At 37.1% G+C, this 20138-nt stretch overlaps 1 protein-coding gene across 3 annotated transcripts in view; it reads right to left on the bottom strand.

The window, feature by feature from the left end:
- Positions 1-1032: 1032 nt before the first annotated feature.
- LOC131525810 (low-density lipoprotein receptor-related protein 8-like) overlaps positions 1033-20138 on the bottom strand; it is a 102495-nt gene continuing 83389 nt past the window's right edge. For 2 of the 3 annotated variants that reach the window (XM_058753773.1, XM_058753768.1), the window contains exons 10-18: positions 17966-18137; positions 14784-15011; positions 13976-14094; positions 13685-13824; positions 9169-9310; positions 8661-8813; positions 8232-8480; positions 6684-6752; positions 1033-4859 (exon numbers count right to left, since the gene is read on the bottom strand). In XM_058753773.1, coding sequence (XP_058609756.1) covers positions 4528-4859; positions 6684-6752; positions 8232-8480; positions 8661-8813; positions 9169-9310; positions 13685-13824; positions 13976-14094; positions 14784-15011; positions 17966-18137 — 1604 coding nt within the window. In that variant the 3' untranslated portion in view covers positions 1033-4527. The remainder of the gene's footprint in view (positions 4860-6683; positions 6753-8231; positions 8481-8660; positions 8814-9168; positions 9311-13684; positions 13825-13975; positions 14095-14783; positions 15012-17965; positions 18138-20138) is intronic. The other variant, XM_058753781.1, reaches the window with a different exon arrangement.

Raw genomic sequence — 20138 nt, 5'->3', positions numbered from 1 at the left:
TTTTGGATTTTTTTTTAAATTTACCTAATGGTATTTCGACCCCCAGGGTTGCCACTTGAAGGAGACACATGGTATTACAACCATGGAAGCTGCAAACAAACTGGGTCAGATATCACCGATTCTACCCAACCTACAAAGGCCTTGGCATCCATCTATAAAGCTCTATAACAAGAGGCGTATTAAGTCAATTCAACAACTTGCAGTGTAAGGCTTGTTGCCTTCCATTGTCAGTTGCGATCATTCCTCTTGCATGACCTTTCCTCAACCTGGCAACTCACGTGAGTGTCAGTCTGAGGAGGGGGCGGGAGACACACTATTTTGAATTTGGACTGCAGTACCCATTTCAACTACTAGCTGTCAATATTACATACTGCACCTTTAAAGCCATATCAGTTTAAAAATTTATTTTTCTGTTCTTTGAGCGCTTATATCTGAAGCCAAAACGCAGAAAGCTAGCTGTGACATGGCACATGTCGCGTGAGAACTAAACGAAGTTCTCTTTTGCATCATCTTGCACTTAAACTGTAAAGTAGGCTACATAAAAGGATATGTCAAAAACACAGAAAGTTCACATAAACACAGTTATGTCTGTGAACTAAAAAGCTGGGAAAGAATTTGTATGTGGATATTTGATCTGTGTAATGAGTAAAGCAGCATAATACTGTCTATTCTGTTAATATTAAACAAAAGGAAAAAACAGAAAATCATGGCGGACAGTGTACAGCTCTTTCAGGGGAGGAGCTAAGCAAATAAATCAGAGATCGTTACCAGTCGTGGGCGGGGCATGTGACGTCACATTGGAGTAGCCTGATATTTACGATTTACGAACAAATGCAGTGGATGGATTTTTTTTTTTTTTTTTTACCACAATAGGGTGGATGTGTACATACACTGTGGACACATAATTAGTTCAAAAACAATATAAAAGTGAGTTTTGCATAATAGATCCCCTTTAAAACAATGTTATAAAAACATTTCAAATATTTAAGTTTAATGAAACACCAAATGGCAGCATATGTTTAATTCACTTTTATATCAATTTATAGAGAGACATATAAAGAGAAACATTTGAAATACAATGAGACCATTATGCCACAATAAAGTTTATGCAGTCAGAGATCAGACAGTGTTGAAATCAGTGTTGGTAAAAATCACAAAACAAGGCACAAAAAAAGAAAAATAAGTTTTGTGTTTGCAAAATATAGTGCAATAACAATGTAATTTAATTAAACTACTCAAAATATTCTATATTAAAGCCTTAAAATGCAAAAATAAAGATCAAAATAAATTCAAAAAGTAAAAAAATACGAACAGCAAAAATGAATAATACCAACAGCACAAAAACACTTTGGCAGAATATATTATTTTACCATCAGAAAACAATGATCATATATTCCAAATAAATTAATTCATAGGCAATACTGTTATCTAAAATCTTATATACATTTTTACAAAGGTGTATCAAAAGTATTTGTATGAAAACGTATTTACACATCGCATTCCATAATCACATTACACACTGATTTAACTTTCACACCACAAATAAATGCATTCTGAACGCACATATTAACATTCACACACACTCGCACACACTCTCTCACACACACACACACACACACACACACACACACACACACACACACACACAGAATATTTAATGCTCCTCTCTTATGAGGGAGTCTTCATTTGAAATCCTAGAGCGATGCTCTTTAATATTAATGAGGTAACATCTGATCTCAGAATCTGTGAATGAACAGCTGGTCTTCCTGACCACCCAAATGAGAAAAAAAAAAAAACTGTCCTTTTGTCTGACAATTTATTCAAAGGATAGGACACCAAAGACACCCTCATAATATAAAGTATAAGGAAAAAAAGCCTCAGCGAGTGAATCTCACGAAAAATGTTCAGGTCATATTTCACCCCAAAATCAAAAGACAGAAATAACAAAATGTATTTTGCATGAAAACAAAAACAAAGCCTACCTTAAGGACCTTTATTGTATTGTAAAACATTTGTCCCTGGTAATTCTCACCCTCATGATGATGATCTTATTTTCTTACTATGGAAGCATATTTGAATGATTTCTGAAGGATCAAGTGACACTTAAGACTGGAGTAAAGATGCTGAAAAATCAGCTTTGATCACAGAAAGAAATTACATTTTATAATATATTAAAATAGAAAAAAAGTTTTTAAAATTGTAATATTACTACTCAACAATATTACAGTTTTTACTGTATTTTTGATCAAATAATTACAGGCTTGGTGAACACAAATCTTTCAACAACTTTTGAAAAATCTTTTGAACAGTAGTGTGCATACAGTACATATTTCATTGTGTAAAATATGTTTTCTTTCTTTTCATTTTGGGGTGAAATGTGACTTTGGCATGTTTGGTGACCTGGACGACAATACCAGTACTAGCCCTCTAAAAAAATCTCTCTGACCAAAGCCAGTCTCTATGCATCACATCTTAGGTCGACCTACGCAAGGCGCATTTTATGTTTTCTCGACAGTGAATGCATTGTTACACATTATTTCCCATTCCAATTATCATAACTAACTGAAACCCTTCACCACTCTCTATACCATCTCCCTGAGACAAAACCAAACGTCCCCACAGCACATGACAGAAGAATGCAGAGGTACCCCGTGTTAAAAACAACCGCGCAAATAAATGTCCAGCATTTGGAATGTATGGCCTTTCAGAGCATCTTTAAAGGTCGGTGCATCTATTACAGCGAGGCATGAGCACTAAATCTGCTGAGCAGGCTGTCTGCACACATGCCAGTCCCAGACACTTTTTCCCCAACGTTAACGTGATTCTAATGTGTTTAGACGTCAACCTAGTGCTTATGTATCCTTTAGCTCAGTGCCTGTAGCTATGCTAGACCCTTGGGGCGACTATCAACTTATGTTCTCCCCGTTTCTCCGCTCCGGAGATAAACAACAACATGAAAGTGAATGTACTGTAAGTGGGCGGCACGACAAACTCCAATAACAGAAACAGACGTGTGAAACTGTGACATTTCATAAATTACCACTGGTTTACGCCTAGCGAAACGCAGCTCGGTGTGAACCACAAGAGACCCCGCTGTGTAACGCACTCGCGCTGACCCTCGTAACATCTATTCCGGCTCGGAGTGATTACGCTAGGGTTTGCTCCACTAACCAGGGTACTCTGCCAATTTCAGTGTCTTGCCAAGTCGTAGCTGCAGTGCGGTGGAGCCCCACAGAGACGCGTCCGCAGCCTCACCAGACAGTCGTGTGAATTCAAGGACAATGGCTTTTCATTTGCATGCGAGTGATGAATATACAATGTCTCTCTATGGAATAAACACACCTATAAAAAGTGGATAATACTGATGAAACGGACAAAACATATCAAGTTTGGGAATATTTTTGTATTGATATCTTTCTTTGTTGGGTGCGTTCTAAGTTGAAAACCTAAAATGTAAACATCCTAGTATTAATTGCTGTTAAAGTTAACATGAAACAACATTTGCAGCCTTTGCTCAGCATTTCTGAATGAAATTTGAACATTTAATGAAGAAAAAAGGTGGGACTTGATTTTATGCATTGGGAACTGAATGGATCATGAAGAGCGGTCTCCATATTAAAGTTGTTAGTGACGTTAGCCAAAAAACAAAAGTTGTTTCAGAATTCAGAATCAAGTTTTCTAAGACAAATATTTTTTTCTTTGGAATCATATGCACAGAAGAAACGTGTACAGTATGACCAAACATAGGAAAGTGAATAAGTCCATTTTGATTTCATGTTAACACCTCGCGTGTTATTATGTCTGTAACGAGGCAATAGGTCAAAGATTATTTAAATAAAACGGTTATAATATGATACAGGTAACTGTTTCATAGTTTCAAATCACTGTTTATACATTTTATCATTATTAAACAATTCTAAAAAAAAAGTCATGACACCAAGCAGTTAAAATTGCTTGTTTGCCCTTGAGCCATCAAAGATTATTTCTGGAATAATGTGTCTAATTTTTTGTTAAGCCTATTAAAAGGTACTTTATAATGTAATACATTGTAAATTGTAATCAAATTAATTGGTTAATTAGGAAATTTTGGAAACCTGATGACTAAATGAAACACTGCCATGTTAGTAATAAGGGTCAAAAACTGTTTCTCTCTGCAGCTTTAGCAAAAGTGCTGGACATTTCTAGTCTAATAGACTAGTTTCAACATTTATGTAGTAAATTTAATGCCAGTTACAGTGCTAGATTTGTCTAGGATTATAAGATAAATATAAATAATGCAGGTTTGAACCAGTTGGTGGTTCCAACCAGCAATAAAATGACGCTTAAAATGGACCTAATGAATATGGGTCTGAAATGTCTAAACCTTTTGTTTAATCAACCCAGCGTTTGCACTTCAGCGTACTTCAAAACCTGGGCATGTTAAGAATGATTCAGCTCGCTAAATGCCATTCAGTTCCTGCATAGCTTGGCAGCCACGTGTCAGTCCTGCTCCCTGCGGTCACAGTATTTCTAGAGTCGTCCTCCCTTTCACTTAGTACTAGAGATGGTGGGCTGCTCTGTGTACCAGTGTGTGGCAGGGTCTGGTAAACCGGTCCCCAGAGGCAGAGCGATGAATGGCGGGCACGTCCCCGTACCGACTGGCGTCATGCCGACCACGGGCCCGGGGTAAGTATGGTGATGGCCAGCGAGCCCGTCAGTCCGACCGATGTGAATCTCGTCCTCCTCTGACTCTCCTGTGGTTTTGCGGTAGACGGGATTGTCGAAGTTCATGCTTTTGGTGCTGTTCCTCCTCCAGTTGCGGTAAACGAGGTAAATGCCGGCACACACCACTCCGAAGACCACTGTGGCAACAATAGGAACTGCATGTGTTTAACATACAGCCGTGAGGGGACATGTTAACACACGCTTGACTGGCGGTGGAATGACTGACAAGACAGCCAGTGTGACAAACAAAAACAGACAGACAGACAGACAGACAGACAGATAGATAGACAGATAGATAGATAGATAGATAGATAGATAGATAGATAGAGAGATAGAGAGAATGGAATGGGGAGGCAAACAAGTGTAGAATTAAAGGAGGAGTTCACACAAAAATAACAATTCTGTCATTTACTCACCCTTAGGTTGTTTTAAAATCTTCCGTGGAACAAAAAATGAGAAGTTTAGTGTAATGTTCATGCTGCCCTAATGCTGGGGGGGTGATTGGGGTGTGGTTTGCAGAACTTCGCACACTGGATGAGAAGAGTTATTATAGGCTAATGCATTATAATTGTACCAAATCCTTGTTAATGTACTACATAAAGTCTGTAAGATTGTACATTTTATATCCTATTTTAATATTAGAAACAGTAATAATATTATTAGTTAGATGCCAGGTATATTATTAATTTTTTAAGCTCTGACTCTGGATAATTGATTTTTAGAACAGAGTTCACAGTTCTCCTATGATTCTGAAAACAAAACACTGACAAAAATAACAAAATAATACGAGGTTCTGACAAAATGTTTTATTTAATGTTATGAGTCTATTTATAAATGTCTAAAATGTTATAAATTACTCATTTTGGGCGAATTAGAAATTTTTTTAGGTCCAAAAAGAGGACGTATGGTCACCCTACTTTCGTTACTATTTAATGTTTGCAACACAGAAATGTAGCCTAGCCTGCTTAGTGAAGCTGTTTCAAATATGAAGCTTACATGCTGAGCGCTGCTCTCTCTGCAAAAGCAGCTTTAAATATTCCAATGTGATTGTGATTTCAAAGGTTTAATAGACATAGCAGAATCATCATCATTTAGGAATAAAATCACATTTTTGAATCGAGATCGCAATCTTGATTAATCGTGCATACATATCAGCCTATAACCTATGAATTTTCATATTTGTAATTTTTCATATTTGTACCAGACCCGGGCCCAGGTTCGGGCGGCCCCTCGCTTCCGCGACCCATGCACAAAACTAGTACATAGCTTCAAAAGATTTGAAGTTTAGTGCATGAGTCAGATCACTTTTATGGTGCTTTTTGGTTATTTTTAGGCTCCTGTAGACTTCAGGTGCGCAAAAGAGCAGCATGAACATTCTACATAACATCTCCTTTTGTGTTCCACAGAGGTCAGTCAAATCATACTGATTTGAAACAACATGAGGGTGAGTAAATATCAGGATTGCTATTGGTGAACTGCTCCTTTAAATTGGCTAGAAAAAAAGAACATGAGAATAGCAGATGATAACTGAAACAGAGCAAAGAGGGTTGACAGGGAATGAAGAATAAGGAAGAAGGGCAAAAACTCCACACAAACTGAAACATTTCATATCAATCAGAAAAAAATTATTATATGGCTCTCAGAAATCTTTGAATGCTGATAAAAACCTAACCTAATAAAAATCAAATAAATCAAAACATCTGCTCTCTCTGCAATGCAGCAGGCTTGATTTTAGTCCGTTTTGCTGTAATATTACCAAGGGAATTTCTTTCTTGGCTCACGAACACAATAAAGTAGAATGAATCTAAATTCATGCAGACAGCACACACACAAACTGCATCTCCTTACAGCTGAGTCTGCTGCCCCAGGCTCTTTCACCTTGTAGTTAGAGCATCGGTGAGCAACACTGGTGTCAAAATGTGCTCAAAATAGCACAGAGCAGGACCCTAGCGGCCCCAGAGAGCAGAAGATGTACATACCTATGGGAATTACAACTCCAAGCACTGCCACTGTCAGATTACGGCCAAGGAGAAACAACTCATTGCCAGCTGGGGGAAAATGAAAGACACCTTCAGATACACAGTCACATTTGTTTAACATGTCAAGTCAAACATGTAGATGTAGTTGACTGACCCTTCACTAAGCCTATCAAAACAGAGTGACCAGTTGCAACTTGGTGACTATTACTAGCACTAGCGCAAGCTTTCAGGCTTTCTCAGTATGACCAAATGGATGAAAAGTTTGAAGGGAGGGGTAAAAGAGCATTACAAACTGTAGAAACACTTTACAAAATTTTAAATCATTTTAAAATCCTGGTGAACTTTTGAAGCAAAGCCACATGAATCACCTTTATGAGTTGTTTATAGGTTTTATCTTTATCTTAATGCATTTCTGATAGACAGCATTGTTGCTATCACAAATTGTCATCATATCACTTATCGTTAGATTTTGAATTTTTAATAGTGCAGCTCATTTGCCCTGTTTTTATATTTGTATCACCTCTGCTATCATATGTTAATTTCAGTTTAATTGAAATACTGTTATAATTGTACTAATATTGTAAATATTTTTAAAAATCTGTTTTTTTAGTGAAATACAAATATACAAATGTTGCTATTATTGGGTGGCTGGTGCACTGCAAATCATGAATGCAGTTGAAGACGTTAAATATTATTTTCAAGCATACTGTCAATGTGAGTATATGACACATGGTATGATTTCTGCTGGTAATCCCACATACAGTATATTCAAATAATTTCCGGTGGCCTGGCAACCTCTCCTGGTGCTCCTAATCCAGGCCATTTGCATGCGAAATATATGCTATACTCTCAAAATATTATAACTTTAATTGCTACGATTTAATACTCGCGATTTTGACTTTATAATCAAAATATTTCGACTTTATTCTCAAAATATTTCAAACTCTATTCTTGAAATATTTCGACTTTATTTTCTAAATATTTCAACTTTATTCTTGTATTGCTATGACTTTATTCTCATAATTATGTTTTTTTTCTTCAAAATATTAAGACTTTATTCTCGTAATCTTAGATTATTTTTTTTTTAATGTAGCACTAAAACGCCGTCTTAGTATCACTTTTTATTTATTTTTTTCTCCAAAGATTACTTAAGTCTTTTCTGTATGCATATTAGCCATTTGGAAGCATATTTTCAAAAATGAAAACAATATCCTGAGGTTGCAAACTCCATATTTCTCCATAAAAACTTTATACCACATGCTGATTAGAAAGGTTGAACAGTAACCAAATCACGTTGATGGCATTTTTCACTGTGCAAGCTGTTAGCTGGCATTTCTGATTAGCAGTTTTGCACTCAAAGCATTTCACTCCAACCCACATAATAAGTACTTCCACGTAATGAGCATATTTTGCCAAAAACCATTCATGGATATGAGTCCTCTGAAACACCCTGTAATCTCGTCAGACCTACCAACAGTAACCACGATGGCTTAACAAGGCTTAATTAAGGTTCCTCCTGTGCATGAAAGCACACAGACCCACACTTACAGTGATGAGACAGGTTGCTCAGGCTGTCTGGTGTGGTGCTGGACGCTTGTGTAGGACTGTGCTCTGCTGTAGTATTAGAGGAGATGGCCGGTTCCTCTGGGCTGGAGGTGAGGAGTGATGAGAGAGTGGTTTCAGCCATACTGTCAGACTGAGATGTCACTACTGCAGGGGACTCTGGTGCCCGGCCAGCCCCTGTCTCATTGGTGATGTTGATGGGGACAGTAGGTGTGACCACAGTCTCATTTTGCACTGGTGGTATAATGACGGGTAAGGTTAGTTATAGGAAAAAAAATAAAAATAAGTTGCTTTATTTTTTTTTAAAGCAACATTCTTTACCAACATTCTTCAAATATCTCCTTTGATGTTCAAAACAAAATTGGTTACAGGACTGGTCAGTACATGGTGTTAGGCAAAATGCAATGTGCTTACCGGGTATGCATTGGCGTGTGTCAGGGCTGAGCTCCTCGCCATCAGGGCAAGCGCAGGTGTATTTGGGTGAGTGTTCACTGATCTGAGGAGCTCGCAGGCACAGGAAGTCACAGCCTCCGTTAGTCACGCCACTCAGGTTACAGCTGTCAGGAGCTACACACACACACACACACGCAATGATTAATCATCCATCAGTGGAGATGCGTTCTCATTCTGTGAGCCACATGGGTCAAACACACTTCATCTTCAGTCTGTGGAGACTGTGGAACTATGATTAATATTTAACAGTAGGCTGTTGACGCATATTGTCTTCGGTACCAGATTGTTAAGTCAAAATGACTTAGATGCCGATTAAAACAGAAATGGCAAGTGTGATGGATTACAAAAGGAACAAATCCGATAGTGGATTTCATAAGGTGGATTAAAAACTTTATGTTGTACTCCATTAGTCAAAATGTCAAAAAAGGACTTGAAATAAATAGAAATAGCTGAGTTGAAGTCCACACACCCGCAGGCTGGCTCAGCTCGTGGAAAACCACTATATCATGAGGGTCATTGAGGTGCTCGGCAAGACTGGTCACATCCTGTCCTGTGAGTCTGTTTGCACTGTAGACGGCCTCCTTCTCACGGTCCGTCCAGTACACGTGATCCTAAGAGATACACAACAGTCAACACAAGACTTTCACATGTCCTTAAGAAAGGAAAACTGCTAGGTGGTTGCTAGGGGTTCAGGGTGGTTTTAGAACATTGCTAGGCTGTTGCTAGGGTTTCCTGGCTGGTTTCTAAGGCAGTGCTATTGTGTTCTGGGTGGTTTAAGGGCATTTCTAGGTGGTACTGTAGCTAGGGTTTTCTAGGTGGCACTGTAGCTTGGGTGTCTTAGTTGGTTTCTATGGTTTTGCAAAGGTGTTCTGGGCGGTATTAGGGCATTTCTAGGTGGTACTGTAGCTAGGGTGTTCTTGGTGGTTGCTAGGGTGTCTTAGGTGGTTTATATGGTGTTTCTAATGTGTTCTGGGTGGTTTAGGACTTTTCATTGGTGATACTGTAGCTAGGGTATGCTAGGTGGTTGCTAGGGTGTCTTAGGTGGTTTCTATGGTGTTGTTAGAGTGTTCTAAGTGGTTTTAGGGTATTTCTAAGTTAACTAGCTAGGGTGTTGTGGAGGGTTGCTAGAGGATTGCTAAATGGAGTCTATACTTTTATTGGAAGGTTTAGAGTTTTGCTGGGTGATTGCTAGGGTGTCCTGGGATGTTCTAGGTCAGGGGTGGCCAACGTAGGTCCTGGAGAGCCTTAGTCCTGCAGAGTTTTGCTCCAACCTTGATTAAAACTCAACTGCCTGTAGCTTTCTAGTAACCATTAGACCTTGATTAGGTGTGTTTGATTAGGGTTGGATGGATATGAGCTCTGCAGGACTGTGGCTCTCCAGGACCGAGCAGTGAGCAAGAGGTGAAATGAAATGTTCAGTGGTCCATGTACTTGCTAGGGCATTGCTAGGTTTTTGCTAACACATCCTAGGTGGTTTATACGTGTTTGCTAAGGCATTTTAGGTTTTGTTAGGGCATTAGGGCTGGCAGGGATAATCTGATTGCTTAAAGGGCACCTATTATGACAAGCCCCGCCCACGACTGGTGACGATCTGCCCTATTAGCATAGATCCCACCCTGAGTTGATTCTCAAAGATGGACCAATACCAACTGTTCGTTATCCAACTTGTGAATCCAACTTTATATTCAGGACACACAAGTACCTTACTTTATTTTGTTAAATGTTTGCAAATCACCTTTCTTAATGTGCTTGTTAACATGTTGTATCTTACTGTATTCACAGAGACCAGAGCTATGTTGTTATTTTTAACCTAAAAACGCTTACCATCTCTATAATTCATAAACGCACCTTTATTGCTTCTAACAAATAAATAACGACATAGCTCTGGTCTCTGTGAATACAGTCAGAGACAATGGTAGTTTTAGCCACATTAGCCGTTCTGCATGCTAACAAGCTCATCAGCTTATTTGCATTTAAAGAGACACACACACACACACACACACACACAAACAGCGTGTTTGTGCTCCTACCCCAAAATTGTAATTTTGGGCATGGTGTAATAAATGATCTGTGGGGTATTTTCAGCTGAAACTTCACAGAAACATTCTTGGGACGCCTGAGACTTAAATTACATCTTGTAAAATGGGCATATTATGTCCCCTTTAAAAAGTTCTCCTCTCTTCAAAACACATGACTTGAAATATACTATAGCACAGCAGAGGAGGACATGTTTAACATGCTAAAATTGTATATTTCAGGTAATGGGTTTTCAAAATATAGTGATGTAAACACACATACAGTCAGGAAACATACTTAGAAAATAGCAAACATCACTCTTGCATCATAGATATTGAAGTTTGCTTGAAACAATGAAAATCAATTCAATAAGGTAAAACTGGGTAAAACAACTGCCTATTGAGACAAGCAATTGAGCTGCCAAGAAAAAGTTCCACATTAAAAAGTCCCACATTGTTTTCTGCAGAAGCTCTGTTACCAGGGTGAAATCCACAGCAGGATTCTCTGACCAGCAAGACCTTTAATTCTGCGGCTGATGTGTAGGTGTGTAAGACTACAGCCCTTCAGCATTTCAGCCCTGCTCTGCTGTGAGAGGAAGTCAATCTTAGATTAGTGTGCTCACCACTACTTGAGCCGTGCTTGTGTGAAAATACTATAATCTTCTTTCTTCCTATCATAACTCTGCCCAGGACCCATCCCTACGTTGCCATGGAGACCGCTGAGCTTAAGCAGCAAAAAAATAAAGGGAATGTCCCACATAAAATACAATACATCGCCGATGTAGGATGTTGAACATGAATAATTCTGAGCATGTTTCAGTTTTAACATTTAAAGTGGCTTCAGAGACAGCTTCAATCGATTTCCACGGTCTTCCACAGCCCATAATAGCCACTCACCTACACACGGCATTTCTATAGATGTTTTAGTGATAGATAATATATCGCCCAGGGCAACTATATTTCTGATATTTGTTTATTTTGAGACTAGTTGTACCCAATAAGCCTGCTGACTCAATTAAAAGTCGATTAACGGACATCTTTGCTAATCTCATGTAATATATGTAATATGAATGACAATCATTCATTAAGACAATATTTGGACATTTTGAGATGATCAAATTAATCAGGGAGTCTTGCATCAATTCCAAAATTTTTAAGTGACTAAATACACTACCATTCAAAAATTTGAAAGAAATTTATACTTCTATTCCACAAGGATGCACTAAATCGACTAAAAGTAACAGTAAAAACACTTAGGCTATATTTCAAAGAAATGCTGTTCTTCTGACCTTTCTATTCAACAAAGAATCTTGAAGAAAATATATTACAGTTTAGACAACAAAAATATTGATCAGCACATTTTTTAACATTGACAAAAATAAGAAATGTTTTCATGAGCAGCAAATCAGCATATTAGAATGATTTCTGAAGAATCGTGGCTCTGACTAATTATGGACTAATTATGTTACTGCATGGACTAATTCCGCTCTAAATCACAGGGATATTGTAATTGTCACGAATCCGGTTCGTGGACTTCCGTCCAATTGCCACCAGAGGTCGCTCTTCCATTATATTGACTCTCTCACTACACAGACTTTCACATGTCATCCCAGACTACATTTCCCATCATCCATTGCACTGATTACACACACAGCTGCAGCCAATCAAACACTCCTTATAAGCCATGGACTTCCTCTTTCAAATCTATTGTTTAGCATTTATCACTGTCAGCGATACTTTACGGAGCCATTCCAAGTTTCCTGAGTGTAGTTTAGCCTTGTTCATAGTCTGTTTTCCCGTGTCTTGATCATTGCCTGTTATCTCGTTTTGTCTGATCTCTGCCTGCTCTGAAGTTTATAACCTGTCTTGGATTTATCCTTTGCCTAGCTGTTTCGGACTGTGTTTGCAAGTTTGCCTCGCCCTCAGGATAACGTTCACCGTCGACTGACTCACGCCTATCCTTGGATTACTCTTTTGTCTTGCCAAGCCTGTTTTATGACCATGCCTCTGAATAAAGCTTAGCAGACGGAGCCGCACGTTTCCTCTGTTCACTCCGTAACGGTAATAATATTTCACAATATTACTGTTTTACTTGCCTTAGTGAGCATAAATTTATTTGAAAAAACTTTAAAAATAAATTTTACTGACACCGAACTTTTGAATGGTTAGTGTGAATCAGCAAAATCCATTAAAAAGCTCAACCACCAGTCCTTAAATTGCGTTATATAAATATCGGCATTGTATTTGCTTTCCTGATATTGCCATTGCTTATTGAAAAAGATTTTTTTTTAAAAAGAATTCTAGTTGTTTTATGGTTAAAAATTTGGTTCTGGTCAGCGCCGACAGCCTCATGGGCAATGCACCGATATATAGCGTCATTGCGCTACGGTTGTCCCGAGTTCAAATCCCAGCTCGAGGACCTTTTCCGATCCCGCCCCCCTCTTTCTCTCCCACTTTGCTTCTTGTCAGATCTAGACTGTCCTATCATAATAAAGGAAAAACGGTTCTGAGCATTACTAAAAATGTAATCTGATCTTGATATGCTTGATTTAGCACTAGACTTATAGTTGTTAGCCTGAAGGAAAAATATATCTGGACTACCTCACTGGCCAGAGTCCTGCAGCTCTGAAAATGCTGCTATATTAATAAATCACAAAGAAAACAGAAGAAAGGCTTTAGTGCTAACTCGGCTGTAAGATACTGACTGCACGCACACTCTTTTGCATACGCTCAGTCGGCCCTGCCTGTGTGTGAGCGATAGGACATGAGCTTCTCAGCAGTGTGAGTGGGAGTTATTATTAAGTGCTGGACAGCCTTGGGCAGCAGTTAAATTCACAGTAATGCACTGATAAATACACACACACAGACTAGCTGGTGTTAACCACATGCATGCAAACACTTGCACATTGAGTTTATAAAGAAAAAGAAGAAACTGAGAATACAGGTATAGTATTTAGGAGGCTCACTCACCTCGAACACAGCGAGGGCATACGGATGGCCGAGTCTCTCGCTGGAGGACAGGATGACTCTGCGATGGGCCCCGTTTAAATCCACGCTGCAGATCAGGTGCAGTTTTGAGTCCACCCAGTACAAGCGCTTACCAACCACATCTGCATTCAGAGACACAATACTGCAGTCAAACAGTTCAGCCTTAACGATTCAGTGCATAAAGCTCAACCGTTTTAGACATTTTACAAGCCTATCTCTACCTCTTTCCATAAAGCATAAATAACAGAAGGGAATAACCATAATAATTCCTACCGAGTGTGATTCCATTGGGCCACTCAATGTCCTCAGACACCAGCACCTGCCGATCTACACCATTCATTCCAGCCTTCTCAATCCTGGCCCTGATGCCCCAATCAGACCAATACATGAACCTGTGAAAGCAAAGCATTTATTACAAAAAAAGTTTAAACTTCCATGTAACACAACCTGGATATGTTTTTTTTTTTAAATACATTAAAAATGCAATTCATACATGCATGACCTGAATACATCATTTTATTTAACAAAAACAACACTTAATATCATGGGGGGTGATTCTCCAAAAACTTAATGATATTGTGAAATTTGAAAATATGTTACCTTTCATTTGATGGATATACATCACATTTTTAGAGTTATTAAACCTTTCCTGAAAATGGTCTACATGTTTTTCAAAACTAAATGAAACTAACATGAATACAAATAGCACATTTCTAACTTTCTAAGATCTAAGAAAAAATCTCTCTCTTTTTTACTGTTGAGACTTGCCAAAGACAAAGGTCAAAGTTATCTTAAGACCAGAGCAGACCTAAATTACTTATTCAAATAGTTTTGTCCATTAACAAGAGAACCATTTTGTGGCATTCACTATTGTGAGCAAACAACACCATGTCTGAAACCATTTATATGAGCAGTAAGGCTATCTCTATGGATTAATAGAATTCAATAACATTTCCTCTGTAATACTCCACAGCCTCAGCTTCTCTTATCATCTCAGTGACCTTTAAATGCAGTCTGGCCTTTTGTGATTTTGTCATTTGGATGGCAGTGCAGGGATGGGATGTGTCTGATAGCTGCTCACCCTCTCTCTGGATCCACAGCGATGGCTCGTGGTTCGCTCAGATCGGTGCTGATCAGCACGCGTCTCCTGCTGCCATCCGCTGAAGCCACAGAGATGGTTCTGTCGCCCGAGTCGGTCCAGTAGAGGTTGTGCTGGACCCAGTCCAGTGCCAGACCCTCAGGGGAATGCAGATCCGAGTCGATCAGAGTAACGTGTCGAGACGGGTCGCTCGCCTCGTGGATGTAAGCACTGCAGAGACATGCAGACAGTTACAGGTTCTGCTACTAGACCCAGAGTCCAACAGTCAAATCACATGACTTCAGTTGTGTTTGTTTTATAGATAGTGATAGAATGAGGAAAAATCCTTTGCCCACAAACTGCTTCCATTGACATTTATTTTGTAAAACCACTAACAGCCAAAAATACTGTCAATAAATGTAATGTCCACGACTGTGCATATTTTTAATTCAATATTTGCATCTTGAATGTCATTTCCATCAAGCATTTTTTTTATGACATCCCAAAATTCACATAAAAATACTACTGTTCAAAGATTTGTGGTCAATAACATTTTTTAAAATGTTTCAAATAACAGTTTTCTATTTGAATATATTTTAAAATATAATTTATTCCTGTGATGCAATGCTGAATTTTTAGCATCATTACTTCAGTATTCAGTGTCACACGATCCTTTAGAAATCATTCTATGCTGATTTACTTCTCAAGAAACATTTATTAATATTATCAATGATGAAAACAGATTTCGCCTCCTAATATTTTTGTGAAATCCTTGATATATTTTTCCAGATTCTTTACAGCATTTATTTGAAATAGAAATCTTTAGTAACATTATAAATGTCTTTACTGTCACTTTTGACCAATTTAATGCATAATTTCTGAATATTAAAAAAAATCTTTGAAAAAATATATGCATTTATTTATTTATATATTATTTTGACCCCAAACTTTGAACAGTAATGTACAAGCAAATTGTTTTCCCCCAAAACTCCCTAAAAGTGATCATGTGTCGCCATTAAAAACTATTAGCAAATGTAAAATGATTGTTTTATGCACTGTTGGAAGTAATGGAAGTAATTGCGTGTTTTTTTAATTCGTATTTTGGAAATTTGAACTAAAACACCTTTTCTAGTACGCTTCTCTTCACAGATCTTCACATGATCTGAAGTGTTCATGAGTGCCACAGGTGTCTAAATGAATGAATGGCCCTGTAGGGCATCAACTCACCCCTCAGCCTTCTATTATCAGCTTCAATATCATCCCAAACTAGTTCAAGCTCACAGCGGAGCAGCTACAGCTAATGACTTTGGACTTTATCCTCACTTATAAGTCCAAAAGAGACAGAGAGAGGCAGGGAGAGAGAGGGCAGGGGCACAGTACTGCCGTTTAATAAGATAGCACATAATTTTGGGCAGCCACAGAGGTATCTATTATTAGGAAAGTGAATGTCCCCAATTAGCCAGATCACATGGAATGTGCAATCAGGAGGAAAGGAAGATGGACCGTGGAAACATGAGTCAAAAGGTTCTTTGCGAATTTAAATGAATTTGTAACAGGGCCAGACCTTCAAATGGCAAGAGTCAAAACCTTTCCTGTATTACATTACACAGTACGTTCGACCTGCTGTCTACGCAGGACACTTTGAAAGGAGATCAAGCATTGCAGTGTCGTTACAAACATTAGTTCAAAACAAAAACTTTTACAACCAATCCAAAATGTTTTCAAAGGGTTCAAATGATGTACATTTCACTCTCAAAATTGGTGATATTATAAAAGTCTTGTCTTACTATCATTAACTTTTTAATAACCTTTTTTAACCCCATCATGGTATTTTGCTGCTTTTATCATTTCTGCTGTCATTATGCTATAAATCCTGTTTTTCTGATAAAGGAGTTTTACAAAAGTGTTTTAAAAGCATACACGGATTTATTTCACAAATAACAGACATTAATTGACAAATGATGGCAGCACTTTATTTTACATTAGTGTTTCATGTGTACATATAGTAATTACAATAACTGGGTAATAATTACGTATATAGTTAATCCTGAACCTATCCCTAAACCTTAACTTATGTAGTTACCTTATATTGCCAGGACTTTCTTAGGTAAGTACATTGTAAGTGCACGTAAGTACACATACTGTAAAATAAAGTGCAACCAAAATATAAACATTTACTATATCAGTATTGTAAAAAATACATCGGTACATTAGGTACATCACAAAAAATGCACACAAATATGCATAAATTCCAATCATTAACAGTGCATCATACATTCATGGTACATTTGTTTAAATGTTTATAGCTTTTGTCAGGTTTTTTTTTTTTTTTTTGCCAACACATGAACAGTTTTAGGGTGTTTTGTCCTAAGACCTAAGAGTTTTAACTTGTAGAATACATTGTGGGGTCTGTAAGATTTTATTTATTTAATTAAAAAAAAAAAAAATTAATAATTTTATCAAAAGTGACAGGTAAGACATTTATAATGTACAAAATATTTATATTTCAAATAAATTTACTCATCAAAAAATCCTTAAAAAATCCTAAAAATTTTTTACAAAAATGTCACAGTTTCCACACACACACACACATTCAAATAAGCACGCAACATTTGTAATCAGAAATGTTCTTGAGCAGCAAATCAGCATATTAGAATGATTTCTGAAGGATCATGTGACACTGAAGACTGGAGTAATGATGCTAAAAATTCAGCTTTGCATCACAGGAATAAATTACATTTTAAAATGTATCAAAATAGAAAACTGTTATTTTGAATTGTAATAATATTTCACAATAATCAAATAAACCCCGGCATGGTGAGAATAAGAAACATCTTTCACTTCTGAATGGCACTCCCACATAATCTTTGTTTCAGCAATATGGCAGTTAAAATGTTTTGTAAGTGCTGTTTTTCTGCCTCTTTGCATCTCATTTTAATTAATTTCACTAGAGAGAGTGTTATCTGGAAAGTAACGGTCTGAGTGTGTGAGGGAGGGATATGTAAATAAATTGAGCCATATCTCCTGAGTTTAAAATAATTAACACATCACAAGCATGTGAAGCAGCACTTTGCTGTTAAATGAAGCCCGGCTCTCATAGTAATGGCCACGGCTTGCTTTTAAGTGCTCAGCTAATCCGCTTCCATATTTACAGCATAATAATCCAAAGGTGAAGATGAGGTCACCTGTATATTTTGTGTTGAAAACGGTCACACCAGTACATGCGGTTGGCGGAGACGTCGATATCAATGGCCACTGCGTTCTTCTGCGTAGGAACCACCTGTGTGTAGTCCCTCTTCACCAGGTCAATGCGTCTGATCTCGTGCCTGTTCGTGAACATCAGGTAAGGGCTTTTTCCTAAAACAAGCACAAAGACAAGTGATCACAGAGAGTTCACAGACGACTCGTTCTTGAAACAAAGAAAAGCTTTCTATCCATGATTACAAGTACCACAGGTTTTTGCACTCTTCCCTCAAAGAAACTAAATTTGTGTTTACAGTCACAAACTATGGTAACTTTGTTACATACACATAAAAGATATATAATATTTTTTTAAATAATATTTCTTTAAATAAAATATTATTTATTACAAAAGATTAAGCTACAAAAAGTGAATAAATAAATCATTCAAAAATGTATTAAAAGATCCAGCGCCAAAAAATCATTTTCTTGTGAATCAGATTACACTAGTGGCAACTTGACCAATATGTTTTCTGAATCATTAGGACACATTAAAATTTAAGTTAAGATTTAATGATCTTTGACAGTGCATCAGAATATATATATATATATATATATATATATATATTTTACATTTGTTACAAATGTTAAAATGTTAAAAGACACATACATCTGTCTATACTGTACTGTAAATATTGTATATTTATACTTAATATTTTTGTAAATATTTAAAACTATATATATTTCACTCTATAGCTATATAAACTAAAATATTTTTTTAAATATCATTTATTACAAAAAATAATACGTTAATTAAAAAAAAGATTGCGAATCAGACTACACTAGTAGCTCTGTATGTTTGTTTTTGCGGGCAGCCCTTCCAGTCATGTCTTGCAACTCAACACATATATTTTCGAAATCAGTAGGATACATAAAACTTAAATAACATTTAATTATCTTTAAGGACAACTGAATAGAATTGCCATTCATTTGCAGTACACAGTCTTTTTATCTCTTCACATTTCATTTCAAATTAAAACTCATATTCACAACTCAAAATAAAAATGATGTTGCCGTACATGAAAAAAAGTGTTTTTGTTTTTAAGAAGGGAATAATTTAAAATTATTTGAGCGGGAACATGTCACAAATACTGCTGATGGAATTGGAATACAACCCGAATAATCCTGCAGAACTATGTTAAATTAACACAGTGATTCATAAGTCAGTCATTAGTGTCTACTAATGCCAACAACTCTGCAAAGCCATTTACAGAGACTTTGACATCTCTAAACTTTATATACGCTGTAGACTGAGTGCACACTGTATATAAAGATCACAATAACTCCAGTCACAGACGGATACACAACTGCCCTCTGTGGGAAGGATTCACTTATCTTTATCCTTCTTAAACATTACATTTCTCCTGCTACATCTCTGTATGTCTGAGGGCCTCAGGGATCGTGTCATTGTGCTATTTTTTAGAGGTCTTCTACATGAAGGCTGATGAGCCGTGGAGGACACAGGAAGTAGCAGTCAGTCATGTGATAAGATCTAATTGGAATGTCTGCAGTAGCTAAGTGAAAAGTGCTGGAAAATATAAAAATTACTTCAAGAATGCAATATCCTACAGTGTGATCTAATATAAGATGACCAGAAGCACAAATAACCAATTGAGAATTAAGGGTCATGGTATGACTGGTTAGCATGAATTCTCAATTCTCAAAATAAATTTTTTAAATAAATAAATAATAATAATAATTATTCAGAGTCATTCTTCAGATCCTTCAGAAATCATTCGGTCCCACTTTACATTAGGTGGCCTTAACTACTATGTACTTACATTTAAATTAATCATTTGGTACAATGCCCTTATTGTGTACATACATGTTTTCACATTGTACTTATATTTTTAAAAATACCTATATGTAATTACATCTGTAATTAATTTCTGTAATTACATTTATAATTACACTGTTGACCCATCCCTTACACCTTAACCCACCGTTAAACCTACCCATACCACCAAACCTGTCCCTAACCTTACCCGTATCCCACCTCAATAGCAGCAAAAGTGTTTTGCAATACAGTATGAACACAATAAGTACATTGTACTTAATTTTTGATGCCACCTTATATAAAGTGTAACCAATCATAAACTGGGATCAGGAAGCCATGCT

The sequence above is a fragment of the Onychostoma macrolepis genome, chromosome 02 (assembly GCF_012432095.1).
Source record: "Onychostoma macrolepis isolate SWU-2019 chromosome 02, ASM1243209v1, whole genome shotgun sequence".
In the NCBI taxonomy this organism is placed as follows: domain Eukaryota; kingdom Metazoa; phylum Chordata; class Actinopteri; order Cypriniformes; family Cyprinidae; genus Onychostoma; species Onychostoma macrolepis.
This window is presented reverse-complemented; position numbering and strand designations above follow the sequence as displayed.